Source organism: Lolium perenne, chromosome 5 (assembly GCF_019359855.2).
Source record: "Lolium perenne isolate Kyuss_39 chromosome 5, Kyuss_2.0, whole genome shotgun sequence".
Lineage (NCBI taxonomy): Eukaryota > Viridiplantae > Streptophyta > Magnoliopsida > Poales > Poaceae > Lolium > Lolium perenne.
Window position 1 is genome coordinate 205,737,057 of NC_067248.2, and position 21,243 is coordinate 205,758,299.

General features: G+C 47.5%; 1 protein-coding gene and 1 long non-coding RNA gene across 6 annotated transcripts; both read right to left on the bottom strand.

The window, feature by feature from the left end:
* Window positions 1-578: 578 nt before the first annotated feature.
* Window positions 579-6,069, bottom strand: LOC127301388 (uncharacterized). 5 transcript variants are annotated; one of them, XR_007852040.2, is made up of 7 exons: window positions 5,205-6,069; window positions 4,591-4,755; window positions 3,222-3,327; window positions 2,566-3,047; window positions 1,347-1,534; window positions 899-1,256; window positions 579-824 (listed from the first exon to the last, which is right to left on the bottom strand). It is a non-coding gene; the product is annotated as an uncharacterized lncRNA (long non-coding RNA). The 5 variants fall into 5 exon arrangements; XR_007852038.2 differs by having other exon boundaries at window positions 579-1,256; window positions 5,205-5,254; window positions 5,385-6,067; XR_007852041.2 differs by having other exon boundaries at window positions 579-1,033; window positions 1,153-1,256; window positions 5,205-6,067.
* An 8,616-nt stretch (window positions 6,070-14,685) lies between these two features.
* On the bottom strand, window positions 14,686-19,162 carry LOC127301385 (F-box/FBD/LRR-repeat protein At1g13570-like). The gene is made up of 4 exons (XM_051331618.2): window positions 18,296-19,162; window positions 17,590-17,742; window positions 17,205-17,484; window positions 14,686-16,196 (listed from the first exon to the last, which is right to left on the bottom strand). Exons 1-4 carry the CDS (start codon window positions 19,127-19,129, stop codon window positions 16,183-16,185), a joined length of 1,281 nt encoding a protein of 426 aa, XP_051187578.1. The 5' UTR covers window positions 19,130-19,162; the 3' UTR covers window positions 14,686-16,182.
* Between the last annotated feature and the right edge of the window lie 2,081 nt (window positions 19,163-21,243).

Here is a 21,243-nt window from a genome sequence, read left to right on the forward strand (position 1 = left end):
TCCACAGGTGGTAAGAGGAAGTGAGGGGCGTCCCCATGAGCAGATTCTCAGTGATTCAGCCATACATTTGAACTTGTGGGTGTGGGGTTTGCATCGCTCAGTGACTCGTGCCTGTCAGCTATAAAAAAAACCAGAGAGTTTCAGCATAAGAAGGCACACTTGGAAAAAAGAGGAAGATAAAAGAAGTGAGGCTTTCATCCAGGTCAAAAGAAAACGGATGCTTTCATGGATTCACTCTCCCTGTATGAGATCTCCTGCTTTGGCGTTGGTTTTGCTGGTAATGATATTCACCTTTCACACCCCTAGTTCAGAGTACCAAATGGTTTCGATGAAAGAGTTGCTTCTACTGCGAAGTTGGCCATCCTTTTTCAACTATTTCAGGCAACCTCTTCCCTTAGCTCTGTTCCAATCACCTCTGTAAGCAACCATATATACGCTGTTTCCTCGTGCTATATACAAGTAAATGACAGATTGAAAAACCCATACATACAAGTAATTGATAGATTGAAAAACCGGGGCCATACATACAATCAAATGACAGATCAAAAAATAGGGGCCACACATACAAGCAAAGGACAGATTAAAAACAACGAGCCATCATTATTCAAGCAATGGATGGATTGAATTTTTGCAACGCACTTATAGCATTGAAATTGTAGCATTGACCACTCAAAGTCTGCCACATCGATCTATTGTTACTCAAAGTCCGGTGGCCGCCACTCCTGAGTATTACACCTAATTGTGTATTCAATACTCTGCCACCAACACCCCATAGGGCACCTATAAATGTGGAAGTACTGCACCAAGTAGCTTATGCATTGGCACTGCAGGCAAGATAACCATGAGTACAATAAAGAAAATCAAAACATATTCCTGAGTAACCAGAACAGGAGAAAACCAAAAGAATGCCTCCAAATGATTGTATACATGTGGCTGAATAAAGCCCAATGGTAAAAGTCGGTGTTCCCAGTAACACCTCAACTATTTGGAATGCATTAGGGTATATTTAAGCACAATTAACAGTGCAAGTAATCTGGAATAACCATCTTAGTCTCAAGATAAACACCACAAAATGCAAGTACATCAGAATCCTGATTAAAAGTAAGATGAACCTTGACCAGGATCAAGAAATAAATAGTTGTAAGAACTCACCTAGGGCCTAGGACAATGGGAGCGAGGTATCACAAGATACTGCCTCTTCTCACATTCTATGTATCAGTCTTGAAACTGAAGATATCTCGGAGAAATCCATTGTCCTGTGATGTGCACGTAAGTAACCATAAAAAATATGTTCATCAGCAGAACAAGCTAAAGATGCCAAAGCAAAAGCAAAGAAAGAACTGCACCTGCCAGGATAAATAGGTAACATTGGCCCTCGAACAGTACGTGTTTTAGCTACAGGGACTTCAATTGTGAACAAATGCAGAACTGACAGCCCCTGAGCCTTCCAAAATTCCGACCAACATATGCACTACATGTGTAAGCTGTGTTCATCATGTCCCAAAACCTCAGGAAATAATAAGAAAGTTCAATCCTACACCCACAAGGAATAAAAACAAAATTAAGTTTCTTGTAAGCTTTACCAAGAGAACACAGAAAGTAAGTTATAAAACGAATTGCTACATAAAGACATGAGATTCTCATAAGAGAAACCACCTTCCTCACAGTACAAGACAATACTCGTCGTGTGACATAATTTTCTTGCAAGTCTTACCACGAAACACTATGATAATATGCCTAACAATTAAGTGAATGAATGTCCATTTGAAAAGGGAAACACGGATAGTGATACTATGCCCAACAAATAATATCACCAAAAATGGGGTGAACAAATGAAAATAAATAAGCCTTTATATATATTTTCAACAAATAGAGTATGAGAGATAGATCCAGTAGGTAAGCACATAACAAAATGGTGCCTCCATCCTGCATATTTCCAGGAAAAAAAACCCAAATATCATAATTATGTATGTAGTCAATAAGAGCATGCAATCTCATAAATTATTTGCTATCATGCACTATGTTTTTAGCCTCCTAAAAGAGTTACCTGGTGAACTATATAGAGGAAATATGACCAAAGGGGAAAACATTAATAAAAGAGGCTTCCTGAGTTCAAATAGCAAGACAAAGGAAAGACATGTAACTTAAAACACGAAAGCCAATTAGAAATTTCTGGGAACTATATGAAACTTCATGCCAACTTCACAAGCAGATACAATTTAAGATGAACCATTGTTGTGTTTTTTAAGATCCCATGGAAAATCCTCTGAATTATTTCTAATATAGTAGGAAGTTAAATTAACGTAATCTTGATCATTTGAGGTTTCAAAGAGACATACAAATGGATCGTGACTAACCATGGATGCGTTCTTATGTGCCTCTAGCTGGACTTAAGGTAAAACGGAGGAGGCTGCATGCTAATCAACATAAATACACTAAGCCTCGATTTATTTCTTTTTCAGTAGTCTAAAGGAACAGTGGACTTACAGTTTGGTATACACTACAGATTAACATTTCCAAGTAGAGATAGCTTCAAAAGACATTGTAGTTGTATCAACTACATACCTCGATTTGATAATGACAAAGTTGATCCAGACAATGGTAGATTGACCCAATCCTGCAATGATGTGGTGGTGAACCTCTCATTCGTCTTCAGTGCTCTCCGAACCGTGCGGGAAGCTTCCTATCATACGACTCACCAACTTTCTAATTTTGTCAAATCTATGGATGTGGAACCACCCTTGGTTGCCCTCTGTTTCACGAGAAACCAAGGAACACCTTATATTCTGAATATTATGCACCGTTTCTGCCACACGGCCCAGCTGAGAGCAAGTATTAAAACCCCATAGCATTACAAAGAACAAATTGGACAACCATGAATGGATTTAGCATAGCTTTGGAAATATCATTTGATTGGCACACCCAATGACAGCTGGTAAACTTCACATTCATCTTTTAAGAAGAAACTGAACTTCGGAACTCAAGAGCAAACCGTGGTCATGATCAATTATCCTTTACAATGCACGTACTTCGGGTCAGCTCAATTCCTGCAGAAATAGATATAATCATGGCCATCTTAGTACAACAAAATTCTTATGAATGAAACATCAGGCATTTTAAACAAACAGATACACTCTAAGCGTGTTTATTTCCACAACTGAAACCTTACAAAGTATCACAAAGCTCAAAATAACTCTTGAAAATAATTAAATCAATAATACCTTCATTGCTTCCTCATATGCCATCAGAGCAAATTCATCCCATGCAACAGCTGAAACTCACAAGCAACATGTAGGAGAACATAACATGCCTCTCTCATATACAATCCTGAAATTAAAAGAAGCCCAAGCAAAATCATTGGATGCATCAAATACTTATGCAGACTTCCATAATGGTCCACAAAAAATGTTTCACTTTTTTACTTCTTCCTCAGAGATGATGTAATATAAATTCGGATTGTAAAGTTGTCATCTTTTTCGCACACAATACTAACCCATTTGGTACATATATTCGGTGTGCAAATTATTTCTAGCATTAGAATACCCAACTTCTAGGCAATTAGTTATTTCCTCAGAACAATATATTAATTAACCATGCATTCATTCAACAAAGCTACCCTTTTAACCAGAAGTGCATTCTAATTGAACTAAGCTGCACTGAAAGTTTCCCCGGGAACGAATCAAGCGACATCAAGAATGAAAAACCATCAGCTGCATATATAGATGCAAATACTCATCAAATTTGCTTGATGCACATAGAAGAAACAATTCAATATTGATTATTGAAATCACATCCCATACATGTAAATTCTCTTTCGAGTACAAAGCTTACAATTTTAATTTAAAATATGACATTCTAACTAATCTAAAAAAAAATGTTTGGCTTTAAGGGGAAGAAACCCAAAGCGCTGTTTTTTTTACTAGAAGTGATTGTGTGTACGACACCAAATTGCGAGTGCGGAGACTCGAACCTGGGCGGGCGGGGATGCATCAGCCCATCCCAACCACCGGGCTATGCCTCGGTTCACCATTCTAACTAATCTAACATATATGACTTTTAGAGTTATGCCTTCTAGTGTACAGAGGTAATATCAAAATATAGCAGTTCTTGCTGATGTTTTGGGCCAGTAAAAATATAGTTCCAAATTTAGAATAGATGTGGCAAAAAAAGTAGGAAGGGTGTACTGAATTCTGCTACTTCAATGCTCCACAAATCACCATGCGCAACTGCCAAAAGACAGGTGATATCTTCACCATGCAAATTACATGTCTACGTGTTTCTTTCCTGGGCAAATTGAATATTGATGTGAGATTATTATAATCTGGTGTGGTGAGTGTATGCAGCTAGTAGAAAGCAACCTAAATTAACTTACTACTGCTTGGGCAACAAATGTCATCTCCTTAGTTTACATGTGCAATTTTTCGGTATTTGTACTAAACTATTAGAGCAGATGTGAGAGAATGAAACAGACAAAGAGTAGACTGAATTAAGACAATGTTGTGTTCGAATAAAAAATCATATATCTAACGTATTTATAATTAAGAAGCCCATATCAGAATGTGGAAAACAGCAACTGGAGATAGTAGGTACCTTAATCTATATTTAGATGTAGAGTCTTCGAAGAGTCATCTTGTTGGGCAAGGTATGGACTTTTATCTTGTCAGCCCAGTTTCTGCATCTGCTGGCGATAAATAAAGTGACAAAACTATGAGATTTAATGTTCAACTTGTTGCACTATCAGAAAGGAAGATCCACCTAAAAAAATCAATAAACATAAGAAAACATACTTATATAACTGCAGAAAACAGGTTGCTTCTCATGATTATTATTTTGAAAGAATTATAACAATCAACACACTGATCAAAGCACATGCTTAAAGCTCGATACAAAAACAAGAGTGAATCAAAAAGTTTTCTTTCCAGTATCACCTCATTTTAATTCGTAATAAGTAATCAATCTACGTGGGAAAGAGAATATAAGGTCCTGGCCTATTAATTTGAGCAGATCTGAACCTAATTAAAATTTCATGGAGTCCAGCTTTTTATCAGAACTAAGGAGATGCATTTTCGTTGTCGAAGCTAGATGCTATAATTCCCTACATTCCTAGCTATAATCCTAAACTTCGGTTGCAGAAAATAAAGCACATCAGGTGAAATAACAACATCATCAACCAGATTTATCAATCATGAGCTAATGATGATTACCACACAGAAGTGTTCGCCTTTGCGTTCATCTGGTCTTCCTTCTACAGGATCTGCTCAGCATGGCATAGAGAGGACATGTAAGATCCAACAGAGCAAGCGATATGAAAGTTAAAAAGAAAAGAATACAGCAGCTCTGCATGACTGCCTATGGTCTCTGCCCAATCCCCGTCCGATCCTTACTCTTTTCCCTTGCTGCAGCTTTTCAAGCACCTAACCTCTGCAGCGCCTTGGGCCAGCTCGCCCACTCCATCCAATCGCCTGCACCATCCATTCACGAGCAGCATCCTCTTCAGCTCCCACTGAGTACTGCCGCGCTCATGCCGGCGGCGAGACGGCGCGACGGCGGTTCGACAGGGGCCGTAGGAGTGGCCGGCGACGAGGATGCGCTCCTTCCGGCGACGATTCGCGCGGCGGCGGTTCGAGAGGGACCATAGGAGTGGCGGCGACGAGGGCATCGCCGACCATGCGCCACGCACCTCTAGCTCCCACCGGGCTTCGGCCAAGCACCGCCCATCGCGCATCCTCCATGACCTCGCCTCTATGCCGTTTCTCCTCAGATCCGAGGCAGAGGCCTGAGATGCCGCCGGCAGGGCGGTTTTTGTGGCGGGTTCGTTGGCCTCCAGCCGTCCATCAAATACGAAGACGGGCTCCGCTCCTCCCGTCAGCCTCCATCCTCTCCTCCTGGCAACGGCACGGTGCGTGGCGGCGGGCTACGTAGACGCCAGGAAGGGAGGGCGTGGTGGGGGTGAAGGATATTAGCAGTGATGGCGGCGCTAGAATGAAGGTGATTGGGGAGGCCGCGGGTGAGAGGATTGGACAGGCGGCTACGCGAGGGATTGGATGGGTGGAGGCGCGGAGCCTAGGGTTTTCACCGTGGGTTGTCTATTTTATACCACGGAGTCAAAAAGCCACCCAAGTGCAGCCTAGGGAGTACGTCGGGTGTTACACTACCGCCCCGGTAAAAATATTGTTTGTCCCCAAGCAATGGTGTGCACCGGTTGCAACAGTTTATAGCTCCTACTTCGGCATTGAACTCGCCTAACCTTGGCATGAATTGGTAGACGATACCTAGATCCCAAGGTGCTGACAAGTCATTCATGCCTATCATCAGCATGTATCCTTGAGCACCAATTCTCTGCAGCCTCTATGATCATTCAGTATGGTTTGTCTACTGTTCAGCACTCATGATCGACAACAACCCGCCTTGATCCCATTTTTCTTGTGCATCCAAGACCTCGACACAAGTCACAAAAGGCATGAGAGCTATCCAGCACACACCTTGAGGTTCAACATCAGTCAAGAGATCGAGCACACACCTTGAGGTTCAACAGCACCAGTCAAGAGATCGAGTGGTTATAGTGATAAGACAAGTTCTGGAATCGCCACAGTACTGTTCTGGGCTCAAGGCCCAGTACTTGTGCAGCGTCCTCTCCACTATGCTTCTTGTGCTGAGCTCTTATGTTTTAGCGCCCATTAATCCCCAAATCCGGTATATAAAAAGAGAGCCTCGAACCCCCCAATTGATGAGTTAAAACTGCATCAAGGTATCTAGATTTCACAAAAAACGTTCAGCAGTCCAACAATGTACACGTGAACCTTCATACTCCTACTCATAGGGACTCCGCTAAACTTGCTTATGTCAGTGCAATTTCCTTGTGCTTCCCCCATGAATAGCTCCCCTTCTCCAAAGGGCAGTGCTGGGCGTCGGCCGACCGATTTGGGGGGGAAAATTGGTCGCCCCCGCGCCATCGGATGGGCCCCGTATGACCGTTGGATGCTTCTGGTGGTTGCCCCACCTGGTTTAGAAACGTTGCTTTCGTAGACATCACCCGTCACCCACGTTCCCTCACCTCTGATTCCTGCAACCGTCAACTATGTTGGCTCTTTCCTGCATATAAATTGGTTCACATTCCAAAACTCTCTTTACAACAATACTAGAGATTAATTTACAACAAAATTTTCCCAAGTTTCCAAGAAAATCTCTTTACAACAAAATTAAAGATTAATTCACAACAAGAATTTCCACAGTTTCCAACAAAAAATAGTAACAAAAGCCAACATTAAGCATACCTGAAAATCTCTTTACAACAATATTAGAGATTAATTTACAATAAAAATTTCCACAGTTTCCAACAAAAGGTACTAACAAAAAGACAACATTAATCACACCTGAAAATCTCTTTACAACAATATTAGAGATTAATTTACAACAAAAATTCCCACAGTTTCCAACAAAAGACAACATTAATCACACCTAAAAAAGCTCTTTGCAACAATAATAGAGATTAAATTACAACAAAAGATTTCACGATTTTCAATAAAAAAAAGTAACAGATCTAACATTAATCCAATCATAAAAAACTCTTTGCACACTAGAGGATGATTAACAACAATTAGTACCACAATTTTCAACAATAATTTCATACCTTTTTAACAAAAAACACTTATACATTACATCAATTCCAACATTATAGTTCTCTGTGCGGGATCAATTTCCAACAGTAGATATTTTCAACACAAAATCATGGAGGGTTCCAACAAAAAATTCGACTACTTCACCATTACAAATTTCCTATGAAAAATCTCTTTACAACATACTGCATAGATGTTTCCCACAAAAAACATCCACATTTCCAACAAAAAACACATTGCAAAACTTACATTGGTGTTCCTCCTCCATGTAACACTGTCGGCGGAGGCCCTCTCCTGTGACCTCCTCCTCTGGATCGGTGCGCGGAAATGGGCCTGAGCCGTAGGGGGAGGGGTCCTGCGGCTCTCATGGGCAAGCCGTGGCGGCTGCTGGAGCCCGCCCATCTTCGTCCATGGCCACCGGCGGGCGGCGACTTCTACTCCTCGGCGGTTGTCGTCGTCCCTCCCTACTCCTCCCGCCTCCACCTCCGTCCCGACGCCGCCAGTGCCCGCCGTCTGCCCACCGCTCGCGCCGCGCCTACTCCTCTCACCTCCACCTCCGTCCCCGCACAGCCAGCGCCGCCCCTACCCCCCTCCCCGAGCCGCGGTGGCGCTGCCAGAACGGGCGAGGGTGGTGGCCCTCGTGGCGGACGGCGCCGCCCCGCCCAACCCCGCCTCCGCCTCCGTTCACGGCCGCCGTCTCCAAAGAAGTGGTGGCGGCCCCGCCCAATCCCGCCTCCGCCTCCGTTCACGACTGCTGTCTCCGGAGAAGAGGCGGTGGGAGCGGCCGGACAGCGCGCATGACTAGGCGGCGGCGGGCGCGCACGAGCACGGCTAGGGCGGCGGGGGCTCACGAGCACGACTAGGCGGCGGGGGCTCACGAGCACGATGGGGAGAGACACACCAGTGGAGGAGATAAGAGCATCTCCACTCATCTCCCCGACGAGGCCCCCGAACGATGTTTTTTTCCATCCGGACGGCGTAATTTGGCCCAGTCGCGCCCCCGGTTCCTCGTTTTCGTCCGGATTTGGGCCTAAATTCATCCGGCGATCCCACGCCATCCCCGGCCCCCCGGGGAGCGCTCGGGGAGTCCGGACGAAACGAAAGCGTGGGAAACACCGAGGAAACTTCCCGCGCGTCTGGTGGCCCCAACTTGTCGGCGAGAGAAACCAATCGTCGTCCTCATCGCATCGTCTTCCGCGCGCTGTAAAAGCCTGCCGCCGGTCTGCATTCGCCGGCCACGCGGCGAGTTAATGTTGTCGTCTTCCGCGCACGCATCGTCTTCCGCGCGCACTAAAGGCTGCCGCCGGTCAGCTCACCGCGGACGCGTCGCATTCCACGCGGCATTAATCACCAGCGCCAGCCGCGCCTATATACGCCGGTCCGCTCACCGCGAGGCGTACCCCGTGCTCCACTCTCCCTCTACTCTCCTGATGGCGTTCTACGACGACGACGGCGCAGCCAACAACGGCTTCCCCTGCCGGTCGCTCCACGCGTGGGAGGGGCACCTCCTCCACCAGGCGGGGTACCCCTGCCCGCCGGACACGAGGCCTCCCGGCGGCGGGTGGCGGCTTAGTGCTGGCGGCGTACCAATCCCGCCGCCGCCTCATGGCCACGCCCTCGACGTCGCCATCGAGGAGGCGCGGATGACCTTGACGGATGAGGAGCGCGCCGAGCCACGCCACCACCCCGACAACTACACGGCGTGGAACTCGTACTTCCTGCGGCGGTGGGAGCGGGAGCTCGCCTCCTACGATGGCCCGCCGCTTCCGCCTCCGCGCAACAACGCCGCGGGCCGCCGACGTTGGTGGAGCGCACCGGGCCGGACACTCGAGGCCGTCCTCGATCACATCGAGGGCGGAAACTTCCCGGTGCTCACGATGCCCCCTCCATCGAGGGCATCGGCGAGCCGCCGCCGGGGAAACGTCTGGCAGCCACGGCGCATGGCTGCCAGCTCGTCGTCTTCCGGATCGGCGCCGAGGTCATCCTTGGCGCCGGTGAAGAGGGAGGAGGCGACGTCACCTTCGACGCCGGTGCGCGTCAAGAAGGAGCCGGCGTCTCCGCCGCCGACCGTAGGCGCAGCCGGCGGCGCCCTCGTCATCCGCGACCAACCCTCCCAGCCTGGGCGGAAGAGGAAGGCGGCGAAAAAGGAGGACGCCGCGGCCGCCGCCGCAAACAGGCTCGCCGAGGAGGAGGCGAAGCGCGCGGAGGACGCCGCCGTGGCGGAGGCGATCGCCAGGTCGCTCAACGACCTGGTGCCCGCCGACAACGCCCTCCCCGAGGACGCCGCTCGGCGTGGTCCAGCGCGAGTGGGAGCGCGAGGAGGCGGAGCAGCAGCGGCGGCCGATGGACCCGGCCGCCGCACGCCGACTCGCCGCGCGCGCCGCTCCAACCGCCGCCGACGACGCCGCGGGCTACCGCCGTCCTGCGACGCCTCTATCCGGCGTCGTTGCCCCCGTCGTCGACCTCGAGTCCTCGGACGACGAATGGTACAAGCCATCCCCGGGGTGGGGAGACGCCGGCCAGGGCAGCAGCCGCCAGGCCGCGCCGCCGGAGGTGCCGAAGGTCGAGGACGACGGCTCCGACGACGGCGGCGACGACTACACGGTGTTCTACCGCCGTTTGGGCATGTAGAGCGCCGTGTTTTAAAATTAGCATTTGAATTCCCCTAGCCGAATTCGAAATATAGTCGAATTCGGCCTCTATGTATTAACTCCGCCCGTTTTAGTCTAAATATCATTAAATTTAGTCTATATTTGCCCGAATTTAGCCGAAGTTTATCAAGTTTCCGTTTTTCAAACTCGCATCGTCGTCTTCGCCTAGGCACGCGGCTGGGAAACTACTCCTTCCCACGCCAAATCTTCCTCCAATCCGGACGAAAATTTCGCCGGATTTGGGCGTGGGGAGCGCCAACGAGTGGGTATGCTCTAAGGCATCAGTGGAGGAGATAAGGCCCGTTTCTGTATGCTGCCACGTAACAGGGACACGCGGCGCGAGAGGACCACGACCGATTTGTAGCGATGGATCGGTGGGCAGATTACAAGCATTTTCCAACAAAATTAAAGATTAATTCACAACAAGAATTTCCACAGTTTCCAACAAAAAATAGTAACAAAAGCCAACATTAAGCATACCTGAAAATCTCTTTACAACAATATTAGAGATTAATTTACAATAAAAATTTCCACAGTTTCCAACAAAAGGTACTAACAAAAAGACAACATTAATCACACCTGAAAATCTCTTTACAACAATATTAGAGATTAATTTACAACAAAAATTCCCACAGTTTCCAACAAAAGGTACTAACAAAAGACAACATTAATCACACCTAAAAAAGCTCTTTGCAACAATAATAGAGATTAAATTACAACAAAAGATTTCACGATTTTCAATAAAAAAAAGTAACAGATCTAACATTAATCCAATCATAAAAAACTCTTTGCACACTAGAGGATGATTAACAACAATTAGTACCACAATTTTCAACAATAATTTCATACCTTTTTAACAAAAAACACTTATACATTACATCAATTCCAACATTATAGTTCTCTGTGCGGGATCAATTTCCAACAGTAGATATTTTCAACACAAAATCACGGAGGGTTCCAACAAAAAATTCGACTACTTCACCATTACAAATTTCCTATGAAAAATCTCTTTACAACATACTGCATAGATGTTTCCCACAAAAAAACATCCACATTTCCAACAAAAAAAAACACATTGCAAAACTTACATTGGTGTTCCTCCTCCATGTAACACTGTCGGCGGAGGCCCTCTCCTGTGACCTCCTCCTCTGGATCGGTGCGCGGAAATGGGCCTGAGCCGTAGGGGGAGGGGGCCTGCGGCTCTCATGGGCAAGCCGTGGCGGCTGCTGGAGCCCGCCCATCTTCGTCCATGGCCACCGGCGGGCAGCGACTTCTACTCCTCGGCGGCTGTCGTCGTCCCTCCCTACTCCTCCCGCCCCCACCTCCGTCCCGACGCCGCCAGTGCCCGCCGTCTGCCCACCGCTCGCGCCGCGCCTACTCCTCTCACCTCCACCTCCGTCCCCGCACAGCCAGCGCCGCCCCTACCCCCCTCCCCGAGCCGCGGTGGTGCTGCCAGAACGGGCGAGGGTGGTGGCCCTCGTGGCGGACGGCGCCGCCCCGCCCAACCCCGCCTCCGCCTCCGTTCACAGCCGCCGTCTCCAAAGAAGCGGTGGCGGCCCCGCCCAATCCCGCATCCGCCTCCGTTCACGACTGCTGTCTCCAGAGAAGAGGCGGTGGGAGCGGCCGTACAGCGCGCATGACTAGGCGGCGGCGGGCGCGCACGAGCACGGCTAGGGCGGCGGGGGCTCACGAGCACGACTAGGCGGCGGGGGCTCACGAGCACGATGGGGAGAGACACACCAGTGGAGGAGATAAGGCATCAGTGGAGGAGATAAGGCCCGTTTCTGTATGCTGCCACGTAACAGGGACACGCGGCGCGAGAGGACCACGACCGATTTCTAGCGATGGATCGGTGGGCAGATTACAAGCATTTTCCTTCTCCAAAGCAACCACAAGTATATTATTTGGGAGCCACGGAAAGTGAGGAAAGAAAAAATGAAGACCAATACAACCAAGCTTCTGCTCTTAAATTTTGTACTTCGATGTTTTTGTTGTGAAGTGTATAAGTAGATTGCCTAGCCATTTCCATCTGTTCGGACTTTTGGTTCAAGTGGCTAGTGCATGAAGCTTAACATGGTATCAGAGCCCCAGGTCTCAAGTTCAAATCCTGACTTTCACATGGTTTCGCAATTAAGACTAAAAATTGTTGTTGCCCCCTCTTTAGCCACCGCTGTTTCGGTGTGCTCTTCTTCTTTCACGTGTTGATTTTCTCTTCTCCCGTCACACGCGAGTGGGGGTGTTGTGAAGTGTACAAGTAGATTGCCTAGCCATTTCCATCAGTTCGGACTTTTGGTTCAAGTGGCTAGTGCATGAAGCTTAACAGTTTTGATCTTCTGACCGTCTGATGTAAAACTTCACCATGATAATGGAGCAGCCACACTACAGACCGTATCATCCTTGTAAGAGAAATACCAATAAATATCTGAAGCCAAGGAGTGTAGTAAGCAAGCTCAACAATGTTCCAGTTAAAACGTTGCAATGGGAAAGTTCCAGGATGTTGATTGATGCAAACTGCACCAACTCGCTCATGATGCGAGGATAAAAGATACAGCACTGTACCTCCACTGACCTTCCGCCACTACAAACAAATTGCTCACCTCGCCCTTTAGCAGAACTCAACCTGAGAGCATCTCCAGTCGCGTCCCCCAAACCGTCCCCCAAACCGCGCCGGATTGAGCGTTTGGGGGACGTGTTTCGTTCGTGCCGCGTTTGGGGGATGTCGCTCCCCAGTCGCGTCCTCCAAATCAAATTTCGCAAATTTTAAACTTAAGCGAGATTCATCCAAACTTGCCATGTATTACATAGATTCGAACGAAATTTGACTAAATTTAAACTGAACCTAATCTAGAAGTACTTGCGGCGGCCGGAGGCGTCGTAGTACTGGTGGAAGTTGTACATGTCATCGGTGACGACCTCCTGCTTGACGCGCTCGTCGACGGGCTCGTCCTTCACCAAGCCGCTTGGTCCTGCCTCGCCATCGTCGGTGAGGTCCACCAGCGGCTTGCCGGAGTCGCGGATGGACATGGCGATCGCCGCGTCGAGGTCGCCCCTCCAGGCGTCCTTGTCGTTCATGGACGCCAAGAACGCCGCCCGCAGCCCTGGCGATCCTCGGGGTCGTCGCTGCTGGCGATGAGCCGCTGCTGCCGCTCGTACTCCGCCAGCAGCGCCGCCTGCGACGATTCCTTCGGCTCCTCCTTCACCTCCGGCTTCGGGATGACGAGGGCGCCGCCGCGCCTCCCTTGCTGCCGCCGGCTGCCGCTGCCGCTGCCGCCACGCCTCGTGTTGACGGGCGTCGCCGGCTCCTCCTTGACCTCCCGTTTGGGGACGGTGTAGGGCGCCGACCGGTACGACGAGGACGGCGTCGATCGCGCCGGTCCTGAGGAAGAAGAGTGCGAGGAGGACGAGTCGTCCTCCTCGGCTGCCATTGAGGAGACAGCGGCGGTGACGACGACATCTCCAACCTTGGAGCGCCGTTGCGGATGCCGCGGATGACGTTCTCGAGGGTGCGCCGAACGCCCTGCAACGTGGCGCGGCCGTCCTTGTTCCAGCTGTTGGGGCCGCCGACGAGGTTGTCGGTGCTGTACGTCTCGATGTCGTACTTCGCCTTGAAGTACGTCGTCCACCAGGCGTCGTTGTTGTTGACCGCCCACGTTGGATCCAACCGCTCCTCGGCGGTGAGTTGAGCCCGCCGGGCCTTGATGGCGTCCCTCCATTGCTCCGTGCCCGGCTTCGGCGGCGGCGGGACGCCAATGCTGTTCACGGCCATCTTCCAGCCTCCGATGCTTGGCAGCCGCATGTCCGGCGGGACTGGATACCGGGCGTGGTACATCGCCCACGCCTCCGGCACGGTGAGGCTGCCGCGGCCGAAGCCGTTCGCCGCGGCGATCTTGCGGGAGGACGAGCTCGACATTTTTGGAGCGGCGAGGAGAAGATCTGGGAGGGGGGAGGCGGCGGCGACGAGAAGGTTTGTGAGCGGTGAGAACTGCAGGACGTCTTAAAACAGCGGTGGCAGCGGGTGGTTGCACGCAATAACGCCGGCGCGGATGGCCACACGGCCATGCACGACGAGACGCGTCTCTGCGTCGCCTGGAAAAACAGGGACGCCATTAACGTCGCTTGACCAAAGGTAGGCGACGGGGTTTTAGCCTTCCGAGCCGCTGACGGGTCGGCCCCGCCACTCCCCGCCTCGCTTTTCGTTGTGTCCGGCGTGCCCGGAACGTCCCCTGTGGGACGGGGACGGGCTCGGAGCGCCGGACACCGTATCGGGCGCGCCGGACAAAAATGGGCTTTGGGGGATGCGGCTGGAACGCATTTTTGGTCTGGTGCGCCCCAAATCCCTTTGGGGGACGCGGCTGGAGATGCTCTGAATCCCCATTTCACCAAAAGCCCATGTACCGAGTGATTCCCACACATGCATGTGATGCAACACTTTGCCAAGAGAGGCTCATTTCTTGAACAGACCCAAAGCACAATCTCCGGAATATGTTACAAATTACTGAAATCTGCACTAACATCTCCCGTACACAACTCTCTTGCCTGAAGTTTCAACACTGAAGCGTTGACAAGACTTGAAACTAAGTTCCAGCATTGTGTTGTTCACGCCAAAATGCAGGAGCATGATAAACTACACTGATAGGTTCCACGGATTGGATATCTTGCATCCATTCCTTATCCCCAAACAGAAGATAATCATTGTTTTGCACTTTCCAGGGATACATACCATGACAAATTTCAGAGTACCAACTCAATGAGAGATGCCAACTCCAGGGTCGAATTGGTGTGCACCAGTACAGGTTGCCTTGCATACTGAGCCAAACTTGTTAAAACTCAATTGCACCATACAGTGGTTTGCCTTAGTTAAACAAGGATCCCACCACAAGCAAAAGCATCTTGGGAAAGCAAGAGGTGCACAGCCTGATTACAACATACTACCTGGATCCCAGTTCTTCTGCACAAACAATTCCGTAACATTGTAGCCCATGAACCAGTCATTCCAATACAAAGGTAGATCAGGACTGAAAAAATTCCAACAGCTTGGAAGCAGATTCAGGTTACGATCGATATACCAATGCTCCCAACGTTCTCGCCCTTCACTGGACAAAGCCTGGACAGAGTACACAGACATCTCTGATGCGTTGTCGTAAGGCCCGCTTTCCTGCAGGTCATAGTAGCATGATACCCTGTTTCATCTTCTAGGCTGCACATGGAACTGGTAGACAGGACATTTGCTGCTAAGTTGTATTACATTGGACATACACAGATGTTCAGATGGGGTTTGCCTGCCCTAGTATGTATAACTGAAATTTTGACACTATTTTATTTCAGATATAAACAGAGGTATACGATTTTGATCTTGCAGAATGCTTGGAGTAGTAAAATGGAAGTAAAAAAAAGCATGGTAATTGCATAACTTAAACTGGTACTGCAAACATTTCTGCATTTCCTGAGAGTTATGTGCAGAAGCTGTATTCCGAGAATTGCTCAAAAAACGGTAGTAATGAACCCATATTTTCTGGTTACTTAACTATTTGCCGTAGCCGGTATCTCATTCCTGAAGCTCTTGCAAACAAATTTGTAGTAACCAACTTAATCAAATGATGGAACAGCGACACCATGTAATTCTCATTGAAAATTCGAAACAACAAATAAAAGAGTTACTCCGTATTTGCAACTTTTGCAGGCCATTAGCACGGGAAAGGCGCCCAACTCGTACAAGGATTACGTATGACCAAAACAGAGCGTTATAGTAGCTCCTGCCAGCAGCCATTTTCTTCGGGATGCATATCTAGCCTCCAAGGGTACGTAGTTAGAGAAGATCAAAAGAGGGTTTGACACCAACGTATGCAAGTAAGCCACCTAAATGTATTATGCAACCATTCCCAGCAAGACACAAAAGACAGTCTGCAATTAACAATCTATTCAATCTTACCTGCAAAAAGATAGCGGTCAATACATGAAATTTAAGTGACTCGTTACAAGATATTAAGCAGGTGATAAAAATATCAGAGTAATAAAGAATTAGCAGCATGTGGTAGTTCACAAATCTACAATGCATTCAGTGAAGTATGAAACTCAAATGTCAGGTTCCGCTGCACTCAACAGGGTGTTGGATAAATACCAACTTTTTTCCCTGTAAGATACATCCACAAGACTCAGCCAATGTGCATCCCAGTGTGCCGTACTCTAAATCGATGTCAGCTGTCAATGCATAAAGCTAGATTATCACTTGATGCTCCGATGTAAAAATATGCACTTCTGTCTTGTTTTAATTTTCCTTTTGTAAAGACTGAAGGGAGGTTGTTAGCATTAGACAGCACCTAAGCTAAAGATAGATACTAGCACAAAACATATGTTCTTTTATGTGATGATAATGTAATCCAACTACAAGGTACCCTCCATTCAAATGAATAAGGCACCCTCATTTTTCATGTTTTATCTCTGACCAAAATGAATCTATTTATATAAAAACTATTTGATATAAAGTTGGTATCATTACAAAGTACTTTTCAATACGATTCTAACAATATCACTTATGTACTATATAATCGAGATAGTTGTCTAATTTGTTCGGTCAAAGTTCACACTGAAATGCATGTGTGCCTTATGCATAGGAACAGAGGTAGTAGTCGTTTGGAAAAGATAATAAAAACTCCACTTATTTTGTACAGAAACAAGCAAGTCATGATCTTCTAAAGAAAATTAGGATGGATCCAATCCACTCTCACACGTGATTTCTGTTGACATGACACACGATTCTTGTATTACCATCCATCCCTTCCTCCTAAGCATCAATACTATTCTGTCGGGTATAGATAACAGTAGTCACAATTGTAGTAACCCAAGGACTAACTTTAGTTGCAAAATGAATATTATACTCCATACTGTTCAATGGAAATACATGACATGGATAAATGACTAAAATTTAAGGGTCATTTACCATTAAAGAAGACTTGAGCATGAGGTGAACCCCTTCTGTATGTCATTAGTTCACACAGTACATCCTCGTTAGACTTTGAGCTTTCATAACCAAGTCTAAGATACATTGTGCGAAGAACTATTGCTTTCGATAAAACGAGCTTGATAAAACACATTTCACTTGGCAACCAGCCAATACCCTTTATTTTCACAACCTGAAGGTTGGCACAGAAGGCATCAGTGTATTGTGTATTATGATTCTCTGCATTTGCTTCAATTCCATCCAAGAAAGTACGCTCGATCTTGAAAAACAACAAAAATATGTTAGCATCAAAAATAGCAGTGATCACCTCCAAGCAAAAAAAAAAAAATATGACAATATGCAAAGGTGTGTTCTTAGTTCTTACCGTAATTTCAAGTTCTTCTAGATTAGGAGCATTCATTAGTAAGCATAAGGTTGCCAAAATGGCAGGCCTCTCACAGAAATGTGTCCAGAGGATTAAGCTCTTTAAGTTGTAAAAGGTACATGGAAGTGTTTCCATTAAATGACCATTTGCTAGCTGTAAAATAAAAACAAACATTGTGAATTCCAATGCAAAGGAGGGTTAGGAGAACTATTGCACAATTGGCATTACTCTTTCCGCTAAAAAAGGTTACTACCATAATACTAAAATTACCAGAACCAGAACATTTTTTTTAGAGCACGTGTAGGAACCGGGTAGTAGAACAAAGGAGCAACTACTCACCTATTTTTAGAGCACCGAAACCCACTCATAAAAAGAATCGAGCAGGTTACAACTAGAAACGTTGAGGTGCCTTGGAACTGAAGATCGATTCAAGTAATAACAAAAAAGAAGCAGAGACAGAGCATTCAGTTTATATTTCGAGCATCTTTGATTAGGAAAAAAACCCTGTAGCAACATAATAAAACTTTGACAGGAGCAAACAGAAAGCATTGAAAACTATTGCGGATGCCTACACGGACACGGAACATGGATTTACAAGCACACTCCCTGTTGCTTGAAATAGTTCAATTTCATTAGTGATGTCTCTTGATTGATCACAATTACCAAGTAGCAACATAGGAGTAAGATGTAAGGATGAAAAATGTACCGGTGGCAGTGGGTAGCACGTATGGAGAATGAGCTTCCTAACTTGTGCAAACCCGGCAATGAATCCTTGGAAATCGCCAGAGCTCACATACTTTCCCAAATCGATGGTGGCTTCATCGAGGCATGGCAGGTCCGTGATCCGCCAACCATAAGATTTATCCGAAATTATCGTAAGTTTCCGTATGTTAGGTCCACCAATCACCCACTCGTTTTGGGGGCCATCGTCGCGGATATACAGGTAGGAAAGATTCAGGGTGTTAAGCGAGGGCGACCCTCCAAGAATCTCTTCCAGCAAGCTCTCCCCGTTCTCTGGGAACTGGGCGGCGTACAGTTTTAGCTCCTCAAGCACAGGGAAGCCGGGGAACCCCAGTGGGAGAGGCGGCATAAGGCAGCCGTTGAGCTCCAGGTAGACGAGCTGGGTGCAGAGGAAGACGGAGGAGTGGAGGGTGATGGAGTAGTAGTAGTAGGAGCACTGGAGGTTGATGGACCTGACGCCGCGGCCGCAGAGGGCGACGAGCCAGTCGGCGACGCGGGCGGCGGAGTACTTGTCGCAGTGGAAGGAGAAGCTGGAGATGTGGCCCGGGTAGCGAGCGAGGACGCGGTCGACGGCCACCGAGGTGGGCGTGCCGCCGCGCTTGTCGAGGAAGGAGAGGGAGATGGAGGGGAGGGCCTCCCAGCGGCGGCGCCAGTCGCGGGAGAGCGCGGATGTGCGGACGGCGTCCCGGATGTCGAGGCGGGCGAGGATGGCGTCGAGCAGGGGCGGCGGGAGGGAGGCCAGCAGATCCGCCGCCGGCGGCGGCTCGCTCGGCCGCGCGCGCTGGCGCGCTGGCGCCATGTGTCGGTAGTGTGACCCTAGGGTTACGGTTTTCCCTTTGAAAAAAATCAATAACTCTTCGCAACAATTCATCAAAATTAGGTCTTGAGGTTTCTTTACTTGCTAACCTTCGTCACCAAAAACATGTGAAACAAATAAGGAAATATATTCAGATCTCGAATAGCTTCATGCCACAATTTGTTGAAAACAACAGTAATCTTTAGAACAGTTTGGCATCTATGCTCCTACCTCCCTGTGATATACTGAATGGGTACAATTTGTACTCAATTGACACATATATCTTCAGGAGAAAATCAACAGATAAACCACGGTAACAAAGGTAAGATCGATTTCATATGGCAGAATATGATTCACCTAGAAGAAAACATGATAAGCTAAACTCTTCACTGAAATACTTGCATAAACTTACGACGATATATTTCCAATGTCCCGATAGACGAAAAAAAATGTACAACACTAGGACATGGGTAGACTACCTTTTCCTTGTTACAAAGACTATGTTTATGTACATTTCCCTTGCACAACAAATGATACAACAGGCAGAAACCCACGAGGTACATGATCTCTAAATTTAAATTTAATTAAGCATCAAAATCGAGCTACTCTGAATGACAAACTAACTGCCAGAAGAGGCCAATTTCGAACTTTTGGTGCAACCAATTAGCAAATTGAACTACCAAGGATCGAAGACTAGACCAACTATTGATGCCTGGAACATAGGCATTCAACTCACTAAACAAATGGTGGAATGGTCACCTTCCAAGGTGGATCGTCAATTCTGTGTAAATCAAAATAAATTTTTTTTGACTGATGATCAAAATGTGCATCCATTTTGCACATCCATTTTCAAGAGCATCCCCTGAAGCTCAATGCAAGAAATTAATTTGACTGATGATCAAAATGTGCAAGCAGTTGGCGGTGGTAAACTAATTCCCATACAACCGGAGCACACGGAGATCCAGCATATCACAGTGATTTGCGGCCGTATACAACCGGAGCACACGGAGATCCAGCATATCAGTGATTTGCGGCCGTATATAAGTACCTACGTTGTCTCAATATGCTAGATTATTCTTGGTATATGTTCATTTTTTGTTGTACTTATAGCGTGCCCATTATTAATTGCTGCTGCTAAGTTGCATTTTGTCTAGAAAACAATGGATATATGCAGATGTTCACATGGGGTTGCTTTGTGCCCTTATGTGTACAACTGAAAATTTTGACACATGTATTTTTACCTAGATATATACCGAAGTATACCACATAGATCTTGCAAGAGGCTCGTGGCAGAAAAATGGAAGTAACAAAACATGGGAATTGCATAATCTAGTGTGCTGCCAGTTTCTGTTGTTCCTGATTAATGTGAGAGGTTGTGTACCGAGGATTACCCAAAAAGGTTGCGTCAGTATTTGTCAGCGTTGGTATCCCATTCGCGAAGCTCTTGCCTATGTAATTTAGTAACAAATTTAAACTAGTGATCCAATAGCAACCTTTAAATTCTTAGAAATTTTTTTTTTTTTGAAACGGAGGCAAAAGCTTTGCCTCATCCATTAATTAAGAAGAAAGTGCCCAATTTTTAGGAGAAAAATGGGCGAAAACCAACAACACACACTGGACACCCCGGCCAACCTGGCTACCCACACGGAGCACACACGCCATTGAGAAGAAAAGCCATCGAAGAGGATGTCATCGAGCGTCATCGTCGTCACTCCTCCACGAGCCAGCGATTCCGACTTCACCTTAGACGACCGTCACCGAGACCCTCGCCGCGAACGATAATGGAGCCAATGTGAGCCTATGCCAAACAGTCGACCCCCAAACACGTCGAGGAGGAGGCAGCTCCGACTTCAACCGTGACCTTCATAGGAGAGAGTGCCATCATGGGTGTACCATCGACAGTGCCTAGATCCGGCAAGCCCGGGTGGCCCACAGACGGTGATGAGGCATGTGGCCCATCGGGCGGCCCAGTTGCTGTTGATCATGAAGGAAGAAGTCCAGCCCAGGATCAGCAGGCCGGATCCGTACCGACCTTAGGAGTAACCCGGATCCATGGAGGCCCATGAGGAACCCGGATCCAGTACGACGTGTATGGAAGGCGGATCCATGACGTGCAC